The sequence below is a fragment of the Typopeltis vanoorti genome, chromosome 14 (genome assembly GCF_054136105.1).
Source record: "Typopeltis vanoorti isolate ZY-2024b chromosome 14, IOZ_Tvanoo_1.0, whole genome shotgun sequence".
Classification (NCBI taxonomy): domain Eukaryota; kingdom Metazoa; phylum Arthropoda; class Arachnida; order Uropygi; family Thelyphonidae; genus Typopeltis; species Typopeltis vanoorti.
This window is the reverse complement of record NC_143562.1, coordinates 118323095-118344876: the sequence shown is the minus strand read 5'-3', so window position 1 is coordinate 118344876 and position 21782 is coordinate 118323095. Positions and strand designations below refer to the sequence as shown.

General features: G+C 37.3%; 1 protein-coding gene across 4 annotated transcripts in view; it reads right to left on the bottom strand.

Moving 5' to 3' along the window:
• Window positions 1-2297: 2297 nt before the first annotated feature.
• Window positions 2298-21782, bottom strand: part of unc80 (unc80, NALCN channel complex subunit) — a 1852146-nt gene continuing 1832661 nt past the window's right edge. For all 4 annotated transcript variants that reach the window (XM_090404461.1, XM_090404464.1, XM_090404465.1 and 1 more), the window contains one exon: window positions 2298-2997. In XM_090404461.1, the coding sequence (XP_090260587.1) occupies window positions 2447-2997 (551 nt within the window). In that variant the 3' untranslated portion in view covers window positions 2298-2446. The remainder of the gene's footprint in view (window positions 2998-21782) is intronic.

Genomic DNA, 21782 nt, shown 5'->3' with positions numbered 1-21782 from the left:
GGAGAAAGAGGGGTGATATGATAGAGGTCTATAAACTTTTGAATGAGTGTTACAGGATATCAACCGATGAAATTTTTTGTTATATAAAAGGTGGGGAGAGAACATGGGGGCATCCATGGAAGTTAAATTTATTTGCAGTCAAGAAAGGGGTAAGAGCTAGGTTTTTCTCCCAGAGAGCAGTGAGTGAGTGAAATAATTTTCCCTTAGGGATAGTGAGTGCATCTAGTGTGAACGAATGAATTTAAGGGAAGGTGTGATAGCTGGTTTGGGTGATTTATAGCTTCCCTCGATGAGTCCTTGACTCCTGGAGGTCTCAGATAATGATAATAATAACAATAATCCTATGAGATGAAGCTTATTTTCTCCATAGAAGCAGTCTTATTTTGAAAAGTGTGCATATAAAATATGCACACTTTTCAAAGAAAGTTGTGAATCCATTTTACACTGGCTTAACCTGAATGGAATGATTGTTACCCTCTCCCAAAAGTTTGGGAGATTTCATCGTATGTAAATATGAAAACTATTATTTTTTTATTTTTAATATTATTTCTCTAGCATATGGCAAACCATTTTTAATTGGTAAACCGATTGTTTTATTTACCTTGCATTCCTGTTCTTTGAATTACTTGTTGTTTCCACACACTGACAATGTACTGTTAGTTTTAGGCAAAATATCTGTGCTTTTGTTACTGTAATTATCTTTTTTTTTTTGTTGTTGTTTAATGTGATACTTGTAAATAAATCCAGTATAAATTTGCAGGGTTCCTTAACTAAACTGAATAACTGATGCAACTAAGTTAGTATGAAAATCAGCAAAACACTAAACTAGCAGTATTCAAATCAGTTTTAACTTATGGATCTGACAGACTAGAAATCATAGATATGAAAATTCTGAGAAAAAGTAAGTTGAGGTGGTGAATACTGTAGATGGAATCAACAGCAGAATCATATTAAAAATAGAACTTGACATTGTTGGCACCCAGTAATGTGTGAGCAGAACTAATCCCTGGTAGTATCATCACTTAAAGGAAAGATTAGAAAACAGGTGTTTGATGCCATGATGCTAAGAAAAAGACATTGGGAAAGGCAAAGATTTAGGTGAATTAAGATCCTACAATATGCATTTTTTACAGATAACAGACTAATTTTGAGTAACATTGTCAAAAAGAAGGTTAGTAAATGTAAACTTTTCGTGTAGTACTACCATAATACCTGAATTTGAAGATGAAGATGACTACGAATATTTATCATTCTTTTGTAGCGAAATATATATAGCAATGATCAATAAAATTAGAATGCAATGCAATGCAGATATATGGCTGTTTGTTTAGATTATGCCACGGTAAACTAAGATTATGAAGCAGATGTATTATATCTGCAAATTACATGTGCTCTGGTTTGTCTGTATGCTGTAGCATTATTCTATGCCTCCATGGAGTTCCAAGTTCACTACAGGTGGTCTTCAGAGACTGCTATGCTTGTCATAACTTACTCCAAATACAGTTAATTATAAAGATAGAAATAATGGAATACTTGTTTTAATGTAATGGAATGCATTATGGGAAGAATCGCTACTCAATCTAGATTCGACATTTATTGAGATCTCCTTTCTGTACATCAGATTTGGCATTTAACAAGGCACTGCCATGATTCATCATCATCATCCTGATAAGTATCCTGCAGGGAATGTATATGATCAGGATGCTAAATAACAGAAAAAATTAAATGCCATTCATTCCTTTCTTTAACAGTGAAACCACTAATTGAGCTATGTTTCCCAGGAAGTCATCCAGAACTTTTCCATAAAACTTCCTAAAACTTGCTTCACACATATTCAGCATCACTGCCACCACCTATTTTGCCAATGCATTCCATTCATTCAGTACTCTCCATATAAAATATTTATTCCTCATTCACAAGTCCCCTCTTGTCAAAGAATCAAACTGAAGTTCATACAATGGTATGAAATGTATTTAAGGGGTTGGTTCAGCCTGACAGATCTACCTCTCCTTCTACACATGCTATTGCTTCATTGTTGTCATACATCACACTGATAAGATTTCATTATTGTAAGGATGTTAAATAAATTGGAGAAAATAATCAGTGAGGGAGTGGGAAGTAATTTTCTGATATCATGAGCAGTAAGCAAATATAATATTTTATCACAATGGATATTGGGAGTTAAAGGTAACATTATTTTAAGTTAAGGTTTAACCTACACAAAATGATTTCCTTGACAGAAAAAATGATACAGGATACAGCATCATGAAAAATAAATTGCATTAGACATTAAAATTGGTTTGCATGCAATTTATTTTACTAGGCTTTGCAAAATGCACAGTTTATTCAACTATTTTTATATTTTTTCTCCATAACTGTAGTCATCTTGTTATACAAACAAAATTACTGATGACATCAGTATTTCAAAAATAATGCAAGATAATTTTTACATACTCATACTTGCATCATCTTTTGATGGAAAAATCATAAGCAGAGAAGACTGTGAGTCAAATTTTTGCTTTTCTTCACCTTTCAACAGTGCAGACTTTTCACTATTACTTAAAGATTCTGCTGATTCACAGTGCATGATAGAAGAGTATGTAGGAAGTTGAGAAGAATGGTGTTTCGGACTGGGAGACTGGGAATTCAAATTAAAGTTGGCATTTTCACAGTTTGAAGCTGAACGATTAATATAAGCATCTGCATTATTTTCAGGAGCAAAATCAACTTTAGGAATTACAGAATCATCATCACATGGTGTTCCATCTGGTACATGTGGCTGAGTTTTAGTTGTTATCATGGCAATCTGTTCAACAACTTCAGGGGTATCAGTATGTGCAGTCCAACCAGCACCTCTTCGAGATTTCCGGAATCGAAAGGTCTTACGACTTTGAGCTTTCTGACGTTGTAAACGATGACGAGGACGATGCATTTCTGAATCAATATCTGGTGATGGACCTGGACTACTTGGTCGAGATGGTGGTAGACTGGTGCACCCTAAAGAAAAATTAGTAGTATTAGTAATATTTCTAGACCTTCATGGAGTCAGTAGACTCACTGAGAGAGGCCAAACTCTTTTAGACAATATATATATCCTGCCAGGAAAACATTCATTGTTGGAGCATTAACACATTCCACTCATTCACCACTTGTCACAAAAAAAATCTCCTTTTCACTTCCTCACACAACACTCACACAGTTTCAGATGATGTCTCATTTGCCTACCATGTATTACCACATGCAATATCTCTCCTATACTTATCTGACAGGCTCCTCTCACCAACTTGTACGTCTCAATCATATCACCTTTCCTCTTCTCATCTGCAAAGCTCTGCAGTGAACATTCCCTTGTAGTTAAATTTCCAGAGTACTAAGATAGTCAGTTGCATCTGTGGTCTCCCTAACATTTCCTTAACGTACAGATATCCAGGTGAGCAGATCTGTGCACGGAAATTCAGATGGCACGATTAATAGTCTGTACAGAGAGAGAGAGAGAGAATGTCATTTCATTACCTTATCCCTCCTTATCCATGTCCTCATTATGGTGGCAGTTTGCTGGGTAATCTTTACAACTTTTGTAATAGGTCTCCGAACTCTGTATTCACTAACTCTCTTAGATCTCTTACTTCTACTTCCTGGAGCAATTTTGTCCAATACAGGATATTTCTTTCAATCTTCCCTGACCAAAGCACAACTTCACTTAGAAACAATGAACTGAAATTCCTGTTCATCTGCCAAAAAATACCAACTTGTTCAAATCCTCTTGTAAACACCACATCAAAACTTCCTGAAATTGCTCTTCCCAGTTTATGATCAACAAAGAAATTAATCTTTCTTTGGTATTAATACTATCGCTACTCTTTTCTTTCCTTGATCATTATTGCCTAAAAATAACATCCTATACTGATTATTTAGTAAGTTCTCACTTGTTTTTGTCTTCTTTGTCTCAGTAATGCCAATTATGCCCATGTAGTACTTTTCCAATTCTTCTGCAAGTTTGATTTCCTTTCCATTAATACTACTTATACTGATGGTTCCTATCTTCAGTTCTTCTGATGTTGGGTTTATCCTTCTTCTTCTAGATGTTGAGTTGGAGCTTATTCCAGCAGCTGACTTTTCATTGTTTGCCCTGGCTCCCCAACGAAAACAGCAGGGGCCTTGTTTAACTGGATGATGTCACAGCCGGCATGAAATCTCATCATGTTGTGCTATCATGCATTTGTGGTTTAAGCCAATAGAGTGTACAGTTCAGTCGGCTAAGTCCCAAATTATTAGCCCATCCTTGTTTGTTCAATAACCAGTAGATACCTACAAACAGGGTACACCACGTGAAGGTGAAGATTGGATATTAGGTCAGAAGCCCCAGTCAGTTCTCTGCATTCCTGAAAGGTGATGTGGAGGTCTCCTCCCAGTTATTTGGCATTGAGCCTTAAGCGACTCCCAAAAATCAGGATCTGAGTGAGTGATATGTTTTCAGCAGATGTGTACACAGAACAGCTTTTCTGCTGATACCTGATTCCATTACTAAGAGTCAATGAAGAAACACAATCAATTGCTTGTTGTAGCTGTCTTTCAATTACCTTCGTATTGCAGGAGCAAAAATAAACTGTGAGGTCATCATCGACATAAACAGCACTGCATATTATGGGAGGAAGCTGATTAGTGATTGCATTAATCCTTACAGCAGAGCATGTCACACTTAAGACAGATCCTTGAGGAGCCCTCTTCTTGATGATATGGCTGAGATAATGCACTTCCCAATCAGACATGAAAGACCCAGCTGGAGAGAAAGTTTTTAATAAAAACAGAAGGTGTCCCCTCAGACAATGCTTAAAGAGGTCTTTTAATATGCCATATCTCCAGGCTGTGTCATAAGCTTTTTCTATATCAATGAAGACTGAAACCAGATGTTCTCATTTCAGGAAAGCATCTCTTACACATTTCTCAATGGACCAAATAGTCCAATGTTGATCAGTGTCTATGAAAGCCACCGGACTTGAAAAGACACATTTTTTGGAAAGAAGTTTGTTGCTAAGTACCAGAGAAGCCTAACATTTACCAATTATTCCAATATCTTACAAGGATATCTGGTCAATGTGATACATCAATAATTCTTTGCTTGTGTTGGATCCTTTACAGATTTTGTAATGGCAATGACAATTGACTTATGCCAAAAATCTGGAAGCTTTTCCTCCGTGTGTATGCTGTTGTATAGTAAGAAAAGGAGATCCATGAAAAATGATGGAAGATGTTTTATAATTTCATGATGGATGTGATTGCCATGAGAGTACAAAGCTCTTTTTAGTTAATTCCTTAATTTCTTTAGGAATTTCTTAATTTCTTTCAGTTCTCTAGAGCAGTGCTTCCTAAACTTATGGATGTCAAAGGTCCCCATGGAACTAACAGCCCACAAGGGAGCCATGGCCCACAGATTGGGAAGCACTGCTCTAGAGAAATGAAAGAAAGGTTTAGCCACTGTTTATTCTGTTGTTCTTTCAATATTAAAAATTAAAGAGGATATGAAGCTGCTGCTGTGATTCTAGCAAAATTATCTCCCAAAGTGTCTGCAATAGCTTTAGGTAAAGATATCTGCTAGGAACAAAATCATAAAAAATCTCACAGGAACAACTTGGAGTTATAATATTTCAACTCCTAGATGGGAGAATACTGTTTTCTAGTTTGAAGCCAAAGTCATTGCATGACTCTCGTAGACACACACAACTTAATATAACAATGAGAACTATCTCTGATACCTTAAGGTTTACTCCATTCCTATGGTTGCCTGTTCTGAAGCATGGATGAGTGATGTTTCCCGCATCATTCCTCCATGCTTCAGAAGAGAAGCTACATCAAATAAATAAATAAAATCAGAAATAACATGTACCTTACTATACAGCAAGATATATCTCAACCTCCAGCTCAACATCTTACCTCCAGATCTAACATTTGGCTTGTGGAAATACCAGATAATGGTCCCAAGAACTGATGGAAAATACTATGGAATGAACCTACAAACAAGTACCTGATAACAGATCCAACTATCAAACTTGCAGAATTCAAAGAAAGAAATGAACCTTGACATCTCTGGAGCATAGTCTGCACAGTCATCCTTTTGCGTGTGTGTGGTGCTGTGCAGACTATGCATCATACCACTGATGACTACTTCACATAATCCTTCCCTGGAAGCCTCAGGAACTTGCATTTAGTCACAGATAGTGCCATAGATTGGTTAACTGAACTGTCAATGCTAAAATATAAATAAATACTTTTTTTTTGGATTTTATCCCATACAATTTTTGCACTGGTTGTGTGATTAATCAGCGATGTAAATTGGATCCAAGATTGTTTTTGATTCTCATGTTTCACATAACATGCTTTGGCCCAAGCATGTTCAAAGACTATTAGACTTGATGTGTTGGTGTATCTATGAAATATATCAAATGCTCTGACTTGATCTTTTTTGACTTCTTGACACTCTGGATCCCACCACGGCTTTGGACAAATTAAGAATCAAGATGGTGTTTTTTGAATTGCAGCTGTTGCTGCATGAACAAATACAATCCATGATATACGAGGACGGTCTGAAAAGGTCTCAGCCTCGATGATAGATGGGAACACTATCGGCAAGTTTTTTTTTCTAACTTGGTACATCTGTCATAAGCATCCATGTGAAATTGCAAGTCATTCTATGAAGTAGTTTGTTTTATACAGCTATCTGAAGCAAAAGTGTAACCCTTGAAAAGGATAAAATTCAGTATCGTGCAGTTATAAAATTCTTTGTAAAAGAAGGTTTAATGCCAAAAGAAATTCATTTGAAGTTCATAAAAGTTTATGGGCAATTTTCTCCTTCATTTTCGACAATTAAGAAATGGGTTGTCGAGCTTAAATGTGGCCGTACCAGCCTTGAAGATGATCCACGTGAATGACGTCCAAAAAGTGTAACAACACCAGAAATCATTGATCAAGTGCACGATATGGTATTGGATGACCAGCGAGTCAAAGCCATGAAATTGCTGAGACTATAGGCATTTCAAAAGAATGCATATGATATATTTTGCATGAAGAATTGCAAATGAAAAAGCTTTGCGCAAGATGGGTGCCACGCTTGCTCACACCAGATCAAAAATGCACTCAAAATGGTAATCTCTGAACAGTGCGTGGAGCCTTTTAACAAGAATAAAACTTTTGTGCATCGATTAATTACTATGGATGAGAATTGGATTCACCATTACACATCAGAATCCAAACAGCAGTCAAAACAGTGGAGAGAAGCCAGTTGTTCAGCGCCAAAGACGGCAGAGTCAATTCCATCAGCAGGAAAGGTCATGGCATCGGTGTTTTGCGATGCTAAAGGCATTTTGTTTATTAATTATCTTGAAAAGTGTAAAACAATAACCGGGGAATATTATTCTGATCTTTTAACCAGACTAGATGAAAAAATTCATGAGAAAAGAGCCAGTTTGCAGAAGAAAAAAAAAACATCTTTCATCAGGACAATGCACCTGTCCACAAAGGTGTTTTGGCAATGGGAAAATTAAGAGATCTGCACTATGACTATTTGGAACATCCATCCTATTCCCCAGATTTGGCTCCCTCTGACTTCTATCTCTTCCCAAAACTAAAACTCTTCCTCACTGGTCAGCATTTTTCTTTGAATCAAGAGGTGATTGCAGCTGTAGAGGGATATTTTGCAGATCTTACTGAGAACCACTACAGAGACTGGATAATGTTGTTGATGCATTGTTGGAATAAATGTATTAGTCTTAAGGGAGATTATGGTGAAAAATAAAAATAATTTTGAAATTATAAATTTTTCCATGTTAAGCCGAGAACTTGCTTAACATTGAAAAATTGAACACAGCACTACCCCAAACAGTGCTGTGTCTATTAAATTCATCAATGAGAAGTATGGGCTGAGGCAGTTGCAATATAAGATTATCAAGTTCAGTCTCATTTAACTCACAACTGGTGATAAATAAATGGAACATACTGTAATAAGAAATTCCACATATATACAAATTGCTACTGCTTGCAGAGCAGTATTGAGCTGGTAAAGTTGGAAAGGAGTATGATTGCCTACTAGGATTACTCCACCATGAGCAGGACCATCTCTAGTTCTGTCCTTACGAAGACTGCTCCAATGTTTGGGGTGGTGCACCAAAATTCTCGTTAAGATTGCTTGATTCTATTCAGAAGAGGGCAATCCAGATAATTAATGATCCCCTTTTGCAACAAACTCACTTCAATCCCTCTCTCACAAACATTCAGTTTCTGCTTTGTGTCTCTTCTAGAGATACATTCATGGACAGTGCTCTGCTGAATTGGCTACTATTATTCCTCTACTCTCCTTCAAAATCATCAAAACAAGAGCCATTGCTAACCAATATCCTTTTATAGTCCATCCTGAAACCCACCAAACCAACTTCACCACCTCCTCTTTTATTCCATCTACTTCTGTCCTATGGAACAGTCTCCCCCATTTTGCCTTCCCCAAAGATTACAACCCTCAGCTGTTGAAGCAAAATGCGAACAGATTCCGCCTTTCTTCTATTCCTCTTGCCCACACACAGCACTGATGGGCTACAGGTCTTGTGGCCTTTAGTGTGTGGATCATATATATTTACTGTTCTTATATATATATATATATATATATATATAAGAACAGTAAAACACCTTAAGATTGGATCCTCACTGGGTTTTAAATATTTTTCCTGCAGATAGAAACCAAAATTTTGTGTTTCTACAGGAGAACCTTGATATCATCAATATTATGGCAAATTCCACAACTTCTTATTCTTTTGGTTCTGTAGGCTTGTCCAATTTCCTAGATGTTGAGAGCTTACCTTGTTCAGGCTTATATTTATCTATTGATTTTGGGAAGTATGGATGACCAGTGTCTATCCCTTCTGGAAAAATGTTTAATACTTCATCTGATGTGTCAGGATGATTTGTTGAGTTTAATTTACTTTCAGTGGATACAGAAGTAACAATCTTTTCTATGAGGCTATCTGGTGACTTATCTTTCGGTGAGAACCCTGCCATCATTTTCTTGACAAGTGGGTTCTCATCAAAATGGATCATCATTCTTACAGTTATATTAAGAGTGAGAACCATAGGTAGTGTGACTGATGTAGTCCACAGAGAAGCACTCATAAAGTTGAAGCATGAGGAAATTATCAGATGGTGGAAGAGATATATGGGAAGACACATATGAGAAGAGACATATGTGGAAGAGACATATTGAGTTGCTGTTGACACTTTTTTAATTGTCACCTTTTCAGCATATGTTTGGTGAATAGGTGTGGTAGACTATCTCCTTCTTTGCATCCTGATATGATGCATTTGGTTCTGTTTTTATTTTTCGTATTTTTTTAATCTCTCCACCTGTGGCATGCATGGGAGTAGGCTGGATGATTTTCTTGCCAGTTCACACATTTAGCTTTCTTTGCAGAGCAAGATTTATTATCATGCTCTTTATTACCATATCGGCCACAGGTGGTAGAGCCATGACAAGAAGTTTGGGCATGCTTGTATTGCTATACAAGCCAAAATCATCACCTATGGAAGCATCAAAGCATTTCGATGAATTATGGAGGATGTAAAGCCAAACAGGACAATTACGATACTCTGCTTTTACAGATGTTAGAAGTTTAGGTGTATCAAAAGTAAGGACAATCATCCTGGTCGGAACCAGGTGATAATCTCTATGTATCAGGATGCACTAAGAGGGCCTCTGAGAAGAATGTTATCAGGGGATACCAAGTTTCTTTTGGGCTCCTCTTCTCCATTAATCATTCTGTTTTTATCCACTGTGGTTTTATGCCATGAAATGTAGCCTGTAAGGGCATGGAATAGGAGAGAGAGAGAGAGAGAGAGAGAGAGTGGAGATATTTGTTAATTTTCTGAATTTAAGGCCTTATAGTCCCTCCACGATAAATATAAATAAAATAAAAGAGAATCAGAGATAAGAAAGCACATTTGATTTAAACAGCTTTGTTTATGCTACAATACAGATAAAGAGAAAGAATTCACATTGAAACATCCTTTTATATTGTAATATAGATCAAATCATCAGATATTAGTAAACATAAATATTAGTAAGCAAAAAAGCTTTAAAACTTGAGCTTTTTCTTGGTTTTATTCATTGACCAGATATTAGTAAATGATACACACAAATTGTCAACAAGTTTCACCAGCTATTCTGTCTGGCTTCTTCAGGACAAGTATAACGGTACACACTAATGTTTGCTAGTAAAAAAGAAGAATGGAGTAACACAGTCAAATAAATTAAAACTGATGCATAACATCATAAGCATGGAGCATGGTGTCTCAGTCATTGTTTATTGAGCGTGTTATATAGTTTTTGGCGAAATGAAATTCTGGTAAGCTGAGTGAATTTATTAGGCTTTTCCAGATGTTTTTCAGAATCATTCCTTGATTTCTGTTTAGATTTTCTCCTGAACGGAGTACAACCGCGGCTTCTTTGAAGTTTCTACATCTAAAATCTTCTGTATAAGGCATGGAACTGTTATCCTAATCGATAGTGTGGTTAGAGATCGAGAAGTGATGGGCTAATCCTGACGTATTTGTTCTGTTCTGTTGTTCACGTTCCCTATATGTTCTTTTTTTCGAATTTCCAGGATTCTTGATGTTTGGCCTATGTAATTTAATCCACAGGAATATGGGATGTTGTATACACCTGCGTATTTGAAAAAGGCATTAATGTCCTTAGGAGATCTTAAAATGTGGCGTATAGTTTTGACAGGTTTGAGAGCAACTCTGACGTTGAAAGACTTCAGGAGTTTGGCTATTTTTGTTGAAACTGAGCCTGCATAAGGGATGACGATGGATGATGTATATTGTACGACAGGAGGTTGTTGCTGTGGAGGGTTTCTATGAAGAATCTTTTGGATTAAATTTTTTGGGTAACCGTTGTTTACTAGTGTTTGAGGTATGAGAGTGAGTTCATCAAGGAGATTTTTTTCTTTTGAGATAATATTGGTCACTCTATTTTTAAGCATATGTATTATGTTGAGTTTTTGCGCAATATGGTGAGATGATTTGTAGCGCAGGTATGTCCAGTCTCTTATTTCTTTATTAGTGTATCTAGAAAATGCACTTGGTTATTCTTTTCAAGCTCTAACGTGAACTTTATTTTTTGATGGAAGGAATTTATTTTTGTAAGGAAATCAAATAAGTTAGTTTCTGTGCCTTTCCAAATTATGAAAACATCATCTATGTATCTCCGCCAAACCAACAGCTTTGGATTTACTTTGGAAAGGATGTCAGCTTCTAGTTTTTCCATGAACAGATCAGCACATGGAGGTGATAAGGGATTGCCCGTGGCTAAGCCATCAAGTTGTTCATAAATTGTGTTATTCACTTAAAAATAATTTGATTTGTGGCAATGGTGAAAAAAATGAATTGTGTCATGTGGATAGAGATTTTCTATGATCTTGATAACTTCTTCAACAGGTACGTTGGTGAATAACGAAACCACGTCTAGGCTTGCAAGGATGTCTGTTTTTAAGATGGTGATGCTTTTTAATTTTTCAGTGAAATGCTTAGAATTCTCTATGAAGGAATCTGATTTTTTTATATTATTTTCTGACAATGTTTGATTCAATACTCTGCCTTCATTTAACAGTTATTCATTCACTGCAAGGTGAATTAATAACTGTTGAGTATTGTTCTTTTAGTTTTGCTTGTGCGCTGTTGTATTTTCCAGCCAAATCCACAAGACATTCCTGAATAAATCCTATAGACCTTGAATACTTTTTAATTAGTATAACAATTATTATAACATAAATTAATTATACTATACTTAATTAAGTTAAGGGAATAATAAATCCCTCATTATTTTAAAGCGGATACGAAACTTGGAGATCGAAATCTAAGAGTTTCATGCCGAAGAACTATCAGCGAGTCCAAGTGTAAATCAGCACCTGGGTAGTACAACACTAGGGCAACTCGGAGCAAAGGTGGAGCAAAATCCATCACTATCCTTAATATTTTCTCATAATGTAAAACACAGCTCCTAGGAGATGTATTACTGTTTTACATTATGAGGAGAGATCACTACCCAGACCGGTTTTGACCTTTATTGAGGTCTCATCAGTGAGTAGATAGACCTGGATAATACCAAAGTTTAAGTGAACCGAACTTACATACCCTTATTATACGAATCGCCAGAATGGTGTACCCATATATTATTACTACGGGCTATTTTTTTCTGGCAGCATAAATAACGTATACTTAATTAAGTTATACTATAACATTGTCTACCAAAATGTAAAAGATACACTTTCTGAAGCAGGCCTCTTATGGAGTATCATCTGTGTCATTCATGAAATAATTCGTCATCATGAAATATCTATGTCTCCTGTAGATGTGATGGAGAGTTTTATTTCTATATTTAAGTTTCAGCAACCAATTTGACTTCATTCCACATGCATTTACATTATTGTGAAGCTTTATCAGCTCTGTGAGGAGAGTTACTATGCTTGGAAACAGCATCAACATCCAGTATGGCATCTCTAGCTTGGATAACCTTGTTGCAAATATCTATGTCAGCTAATATTTTGTACCACATGGCTGACATTAACATACAGGCAAAAGATGTCTCACATATAGTAAAACTCCATGGATTTCAATTCTTGTTTTGGCCATCAAATTTAGTTCAAGGAGGTCTTCCAGTGCTAATTTAATGCCAGGCAAGAAAGCTGCAAAAGACTTTATACATTCAACATGACCTGACCATCTTGTTTCAGATATACCAAGAAGAGAACAAACAATATGGTTTAGCATTAATTCACACTGCTTGGGCTGGAACTGAATAGCTGGTACACAGTTTGAATTGTTCCAAAAAAGGTTATTGCTTCAGGTATGCATTCAGCAGAATCATTTCCACACAATTTGAGTGTGTGACAACTGCAAGGTGAATGAATAACTGTTGAGTAGTGCTCTTTTATTTTTGTGTGCCGTTGTATTTTCTGGCCATATTTGCCCAATTGTTGGCTTCAGCTCAACAATCACTGAGAGAATTAGTATGTTCTTTCAATGTATTCAGTTATCGACTGAACAATTTCTTCTCCTCTTTTGTTGCTACAATCTGTAAACTTGAGAAATCTTTTGTGAATCTCATAAATGAAAGAAATAGAGTATTTCATTTCTTTTAAAAGTATATCTCCAAAAGAAATGTTTGTTCAATATGGGAAGAATCTGGTATATTATTATTATTATTACCCCAAGAACTCATGGAGTCAAAGACTCATCTGGGAGGTCCTTTTATCACACACACACACACACACACACACACACACACACACACACACACACACACACACACACACACACACACAGCTCATTTACTGTGCCTTGAACACATTCAAACACCTTGCAGACACCACACTCTCAGGCAAGACATTCCAATCATTTACAACTCTGCACGAGAAAAACCTGCCTCTCACTCCCCTACTCACACCTTCTTTATACAGTTTCCAGGGATGACAACTGGTTCTCCCCGATCTCCCACTATTTTCTGTAGAACTTCTCCAGCATTGATCCTATAACAACCCCTTACCAACTTACATGTCTCTATCATATCTCCCTTCTTCCTCCTGTCCACCAGACTCTGAAAATTGCATCTTCTCAATCTTTCCTCATACTCGACATTCCAGAAGTCAGAAACTACCTTAGTCAGTCGCCTTTGGACCCTTTCCAACATCTCTTCATCCTTCTGAAAACCAATCTGGGGACACAATAATCCATGTGTGGCCTAATCAAAGCCTTATACAAAGGAACAAGAATCTTCCTTCTTCTACACGTCAGTGTCCTCCACATTTCCCAGAAGCCTTTGTGTTGTCTTCACAAATTTGGCAATGTGTCCGCTAATTTTCAGATACTTATCCACTATCACCCCCAGATCTCTTACTTCTTCCACCTCCAACAATATGTCCTGACCAAGCATAAATTCTGCATCCCATCTTTGTTTTCCAAATTTTAAAACCTCACATTTTGCAACACTGAACTCACATCCTCATTTCCGTGCCCAATCACTCAATTTATTCAAGTCTTCTTGCAAAGCCACAACATCTTCACTACTCTTTATGGTTAGTCATCTGCATCATCTTTGCATCATCTGCAAACAACTGAATATCTCCATCCAAATCTTCGCCAATATCATTAATATACAAGTTAAACAGTAATGGCCATAAAACAGACCCCTGAGGCACTCCACTAGTGACTTTCCTTTTCCTGGATATTGCTCCCCCATACACAACTTGTTGATACCTATCAGATAGCCAGTCTCCAATCCAATGCACTAATCTAATATCCAACCCCATCTGCTAGTTTGACTACCAATTTATCATGAGGTACTCTATCAAAAGCTTTGGCGAAATCTAAGTATATTACTGTGCATCCTTCTCCTCTGTCCAAGGAAGCAGTCACTTTATTGTAAAAAGTAAGTAGATTACTAAAACATGACCTACCTTTTAGCAAATCCATGCTGCCCATCAAAGATAATACCATTGTTGTCAACAATGACAGCAATCTGGATCCTAGTTGTCATAAGCTTCTCCAACAACTTAACCACAACACCTGATGCACAGATATGCCTATAATATGATGCTTGAGTTCAATCACCTCCTTTATGAAATGGCACAATCTTGCCCTCCTTCCACTCCCTAGGAACTCGACCGAGTGCAAGACTTGTATTAAAAAAAATATGTGAAGGCAAGTGTCAACTCCCTGAAACATTCTTTCAGAATATGTGGCGATATATTATCAAATCCCACATCCTTATTATCATCTAGTTTACTCAACTCCCCATACACCTCTTGCTCACTCACAGTCAGTCTCTCCTCCCCATCATCTACTGCTCTCAATCTCTCTATGTAGTCACATTAACAAGGCTGAAAGACCTTTATGAACTGTTCATTAAGTATCTCCACCACACATTCTGCAACAGCTGTCTTTATACATTTTCTCCTATCAGTGTCATCCTTCCATAATCATTCTTTCTTTTGCTGGCTACATATTGAAAGAATAGGATTCTTTTTGGCTTCATTAGCTAACTGCTGTTCATACCTCTCTTTAGCTACTCTCACCAACCAAGTCAACCTCCTTGCCTGGTCTTTGTAGACCTCATGGTATTGGTTATTTCCACTTCTCTTATGATGCCTCTACAATGCCCTCTTTCTCTGTATCACATGCTTAATCTCTTTATTCATCCATCTCAGACCTACCTTATTTAACTTCTTATCCTTGGAATACATTTAGACATTGCATCTACTAGATAGTTTTTGAAAATCTATTAGTAATAGTATAATCTACTATTACTGCAAAGTACTTTGCAGATTGCCTTTCAAGCAAAATGTGTTGTTTCACAAGATTCGAGCATTCTGAGATAATTCATTTTGTGAGTCAGGTGACAGATAATGAACTTGAAGCCACTCAGTCCATATATGTGACATTTCTATGCCAGGCAAGTAAGCTGCAAAAGGCTTTACACATTCAACATGATCTGACCATCTTGTTTCAGATATACCATGAAGAGAACAACCAATATGGTTTAGTATTAATTCACACTGCTTAGGCTAATACTTCTGTTTTGTTTTCTATATTATTCAATCCTCCTCCCTTGTTTCATCCCATTGAATTGGATGGGATGAAAGAAGGGAGGGGGAGTGCTGCTTTAAGGAATTAAGTCCACATAAGGTAGACATGAAAGCGGGAAATAGTGGCAAATGGTTATTGCAACATGGAAGTTGATAGGAAGACATATTTAGTTGGATTTTGCTATAGGTCCAGGAATGTGGAAGGTGGTGATGAAGAAATATATAAACAACTGGGATTAGTGAACAAAGGAATGATAATTATAATGGGTGATTTTAATTATGGTGGTACAGATTAGAATGAAGAGATAACATTAGGGAATAAGAAAAAGGAATTTCTCGAATTCTTGAGAGAACTATCTCAGGTAACATGTGAAGGAGGGCACACGAGGAGCGAGAATTTTAGATCTCAATCATTTCATCAGAGGATGTAACTGTGGATGTAATTGGCAGTGTAGTGTAACATGGAAGTTGATAGGAAGACATATTTAGTTGGATTTTGCTATAGGTCCAGGAATGTGGAAGATGGTGATGAAGAAATATATAAACAACTGGGATTAGTGAACAAAGGAATGATAATTATAACGGGTGATTTTAATTATGGTGGTACAGATTGGAATGAAGAGATAACATTAGGGAATAAGAAAAAGGAATTTCTCGAGTTCTTGAGAGAACTATCTCAGGTAACACGTGAAGGAGGGCACACGAGGAGCGAGAGTTTTAGATCTCATTCATTTCATCAGAGGATATAATTGTGTGAGGAGTTTCACATTTTCCTCAACTTAGTGAAAGTGATCATGAAGTGATCACCTGGATTATGGCTAGCAACAGACTTTTGTGAGGAAAGGATATATGTGGGATTAAAAGGATGAATAAGGTAAGTGTAAAATGGATGAATGTGGAGTTTAAGCATGAAATCTGGAAAAAAGATGATAAATGAAGGAAGTACAAGATGAATAATGGTAATAATCAATTACATGAAGAGTATAAAGAACAAGTCAGGAGAGTAACTTATTTAGTAAGGAAAACAAAACAGCAGTATGAGCCGAAATTGGCAAATCAGGTGGAGAACCACCCAAGAGAGTTTTTTTAGATATGTGGAAAGTAAGAATGATCATGGTAAGATGATGATAGTGGATGAAAGTGGTAGAATGGTAACTGCTGCAGAAGACATTGTTGAGGTATTCAGTGATCAATTCATAAAGGTGTAGCAGCTCCGTAGCACAGTTGTAAGAACAACGGTACATTGCGCCCTTCAATTGGAATAGGCCTAAGCTTGATTCTCGTCGTGATGGGAGGAATCTTTATATGGATGTTTTCAATCGAAGGTGAGTTAGCCGATCTCATATGGAGATAGCAGGGTTTTTTCCTCGGAAAACTTGGGTGTTTCATCCCATATACAGACAACAGATATTGTCACTAAAAACACACGTAATGACTATTTAATTCATAAATATTTCATCTAAAAAAAAAGAAAAAAAAAGAAAAGATGTTGGTTGTGGTGGTGGGCATAGATGGCGTTGATGGAGATGATTTGCAGTAGAGGTTCGGTGTAGTGGTGGAGACAGTTGTATAGTTGGTGTCCTCTCACAATGAGTCTTCGGACTCCTTGGAGGTTTCATGAATAATAATAATCCTGATCAGGGTGGAATTGTGAGGAAATTAAGTGTAGAGGACATAGGAGGGGATGGCTTAATTGTAAGTGAGCAGGAGGTGTTTGAGAAAATAAATAACCTTGATGTCAATAAGGCAATATTGATATTTGATGACATATCACCAAACATCTTAAGGGAATGTTCCAGGGAATTGGCAGTAGCATTGGCATGCCTGTTTAATAAGAGTGTTACAACAGCACAGGTTCAAAGGGAGTGGAAGGAGGGTAAAATTGTTCCACCGTATAAAGGTGGCGATAAGTCTGTAGCTTCAAATTACAGGCCACTCTATATATCTGGTGTTGTGGTGAAGATACTGGAGAGATTGGTAAGAAGGAAGTAGGATACAGAAATGGGTTGATAACAGTAGTATTCTCTGTGGTTATCAGCATGGGTTTGTTAAGGGGAGATCATATTTCACGAACTTACTTATGTACTATAACAAGCGACAAATACCTTGGACAGGAGAGATGCATATACAGGGGTGTACTTAGAATTTGCAAAGGCTTTTGATAGACTGCCACATGACAAGCTCTTAAATAAATTGAAACAGATGGGACTGGATAACAGACTCTGAGTTGGATCAGTGACTTGTTGTCAGATAGGTATCAGAAAGTTTTATATGGGGGTGTTGTATTCCAAAAGAGAAAGGTCACTAGAGGCGTGCTGCAGGGGTCAGTTTTTGGGGCCATTGTTGTTCAATTTGTATGTTAGTGATATTGGGTTGGGTTTAACTAGTGATATCCAGCTCTTTGTGGATGATGCAATGCCGAGTCAATTGGGAGAGCAATGCCGAGTCAATTGGTTGTTAGTACCTTACAAGAGGACTTGAATAGATTGCGTGAATAGGCAGATAAGTGGAACTATCAGTTCATTGTTGTAAAGTGTAAGGTTTTGAGATTTGGTAAGCAACAATGGGATGCAGAGTATACACTTGGTGGGGAAACTTTAACAGAAGTAGAGGAGATGAAAGATGTAAGAGTATTGGTGCACAAGGACCTGAAATTCAGGAGCCACACTGCCAAGCTGTGAAGACATCACATTGGATAATGGCAATGATGCGGAGGTAACTGATATCCAGAAATAGAGAGGTTATGATTCCATTGATCAGGCCTCATATGGATTATTGTGCACAGATTTGGTCGCTGGGTTTTCATGGTGATGAGGATATGAGGATATGATATGGCAAAGCTCCAGAGAAGATTCACAAAAGTAGTCTTTGGAATGTGGAGTACGAGGACAGATTAAGAGAATGTAAGTTGCACAGCCTCATGAATATGAGGAAGGGGGAGGATATGATTGAGACATATAAGCTAGTCAGGGGTTGTTATCGGGTCAACATGGAAGAGATTTTTCATAGAATGGGAGAGGGGAGTAGAACAAGAGGCCATTGCTGGAAACTGTATAAGGGGGTTGTGAATTTCAGCTTGACTTAATGGATGCAATCCAAGAACAATACAGAAAATAAAAATAACAACTCTCCTATACTTAGACAAGAACACAAGACTTCTATACCATATATTAAAGGCATCTCTGAATGAGTGGCAAAAACTATGAGAAAATATAAACTCATTGTTATATACAAACCCCTCAATCAAATTCATAATCTGTTATCCTCTCCAAAAGACAAACTCTCACTGTTGATGCTAACTGATGTATACAAAGTAAACATAGTTAACTTGTCTTACTGCGTACAAACAGGAAGATCTAATAAATGCATCTCTGAACATCTGGCTCATCAACACAGGATTCAAAACACCAGTCTAGGAACATAGGAAACCAATGTCAAAATGCCAAACTGTTTCATAGATCCATGTATAAACATAAATGTTTATACAAAGAAAATGCTGAAGTCCTAATCCATTGACCTAACCTTCTTCATGATGAATGCCTAACCATTCCTAAAAGCTGGAAACTGTCATAATTAATGTATTAAATAAATAATAATTATTATTATTCAGGACTCCATGGAGTCAAGAGACTCATTGAGAGAGGTCCTTCCTAGGAAACACAAAGTCTATCATACCACTCCTTGAACTCAATGACCTTTCTTGCTCTCACCACTCTATCAGACAATGTATTCCACAGTTCCACCACCCTCCATGCAAAGAAACCACTCCTCACCATCTTGCTCACAGCTTACTTTTGTACTTTCCAGGCATGGCCCCTTGTCATTGCTCCTTCCGGTTGCTCCACCAAGTGAAAAAACTCCCCAGTGTCCACCAAGTGAAAAAACTCCCCAGTGTCCACCCAGTAACTGCCTCTCAACAGTTTAAAAGTCTCGATCATATTACCTCTCCTTCTTCTATTCATCAAACTCTGCAGTCCACATTCCCTCAGCCGATCCTCATAATTAACATTGTACAGTCCTGAAACCATCTTTGTTATCTGCCTCTGCACCCTTTCCACATTTAATTTATCCCTTTCAAATCCTAGAGACCAAATTTGAGAACAATAGTCTAAGTGAGGTCTGATCAGGGTCTTATACAATGGAATGATAACTCTTCTATCTCTGCTGGTCAGTGTCCTTCTCAGTACTGCAGCAACCTCTGGGTTACCTTCATCACATTTTTTATTGTTATTATTATTATTACTACTATGGGGACTCCAAGGAGTCCTTAGACTCATTGAGGGAGGCCCTAAACCCATTTGCAATATGTCCCGTGAATTTCAGTTTTCTATCAATCATCACCCCAAGATCTGTTGTCTCCCCTACTTCCTCCAATCAAGTATGCAGCCTCCCATTGATGTATCACAAACCTCAAGACTTTACATTTTTCTTCATTAAACCGACCATTCATTTGCCCATCTGTCTAGTTTATTCAAATCCTCTTGCAGGACTGCCACATCTATACTATTACTAATAACCCTTCCCAGCTTCACATCATCTACAAACAACTGAATATCCCTCTGCAGTCCATTGAGAGTATCATTGATATAAAGATTAAACAATACAGGTCCCAGTACTGAGCCCTGTGGAACCCTACTTGTAACCTTCTGCCTCCTTGATATTGCCTCACCATACACAACTCTCTGATACCTATCAGACAGCCAATCCTGAATCCAGTTGACTAACCAAACATCTAAACCCATGTGCTGTAACTTAAATATCACCTTATCATGTGGTACCCTGTCAAATGCCTTTGCAAAATTCAAAAAAATGGCAGTGTATGCCTTTCCCTCATTAACTCTTGTCACTTTATTATAAAAGACAATCATATTACTGAAGCAAGAGCGTCTCTTAACAAATTCATGTTGATTCTCACAGATAACATTACCCTCATCTGTCCAAGCGAGTCTTGGAGAAATTAGTGAGGGACTAATTTCTTAACACCTTAATAACTACTGATGACACACAAACTAGTTTATAATTAGACACTTCCAGTCTGCTACTACCCTTATGCAATGGTACTATCTTACCTTCCTTGGGTATCTTTCACATAGCCAGACTTTCATTGAAAAGCTAGGTCAAAGGACCTGTCAGTTCTTTTGCACATTCTCTCAAAACCCATGGTGAAATACCATCCGGTCCCCACTGATTTACTGACATCCAGAGTATTCACTATCTCGAACACACTCTCCTCTAAAACCTCGAACCTGCCCTACCCCTCTAGTATTAAAACCTTAAACCTTCTCCAGGATGAAATACTCTAGTAAAGTGCTCATTGAACAACTCCACTATGTCCTCTGCATCAGTCTCTCTATTACCATTTTTACCCTTGAAATGTCATTCTCACATAATCATTTCTCCTCCTACTAGCAACATAGCTAAAAAAATTCTAGGCTTTTCTTTGGATCCTAGTGCCAATCTCTTCTCATATTCCAGTTTTGCCTTCCTCACCATACTAGTCACTCTCCTGGCCTGAGTCTTATATTCTTCACATTCTCCTCATATCTCTTCCATAATCTCTTTTTCAACTGCAGTTCCTGTTTGATGTTGTTTGTCATCCATTTGACACCAAATTGTGTCTTCACTCGTGAAATACAGCTCACTATTGCTGCTATAAATATTTCTTCACCATTTCCCATCTTTCTTCACCATCATCACCTTTTATTGGAAGGCCAAGATATCACTAATGATATCTTGGCCTTCCAATTCTGCCCTCCATGGAACTGTCCCAAGATGATATCTAAGACTATTATAATCACTCACCTTATAATTCCTTATATGTTCCCTTTTCTTTGATATCCCTGCATATCTATTCATCTTCCATGTCAAAACCATATGGTCACTCTCTCCAACTGGGTAAAGAGATGTCATCTCAGTTATTATCAGCTCTTCTGATGCTATGACCAAATCCAAAACTCTTGAACTTCTTGTTCCCTCTATTACATGCTGCCTAAGACATTTGTCTCTCAAGAATTCTAGAAATTCCATTCCTTTATTACTACATGCATTTTCCTCTTCCCAGCTTATACTGCTGTAGTTAAAATCTCCCATAACAATCATTCTACTTGCACTTGCCAAGCTCAATTGTCTAAATATCTCCTGTTCCCCACCCTCTGTATTCCT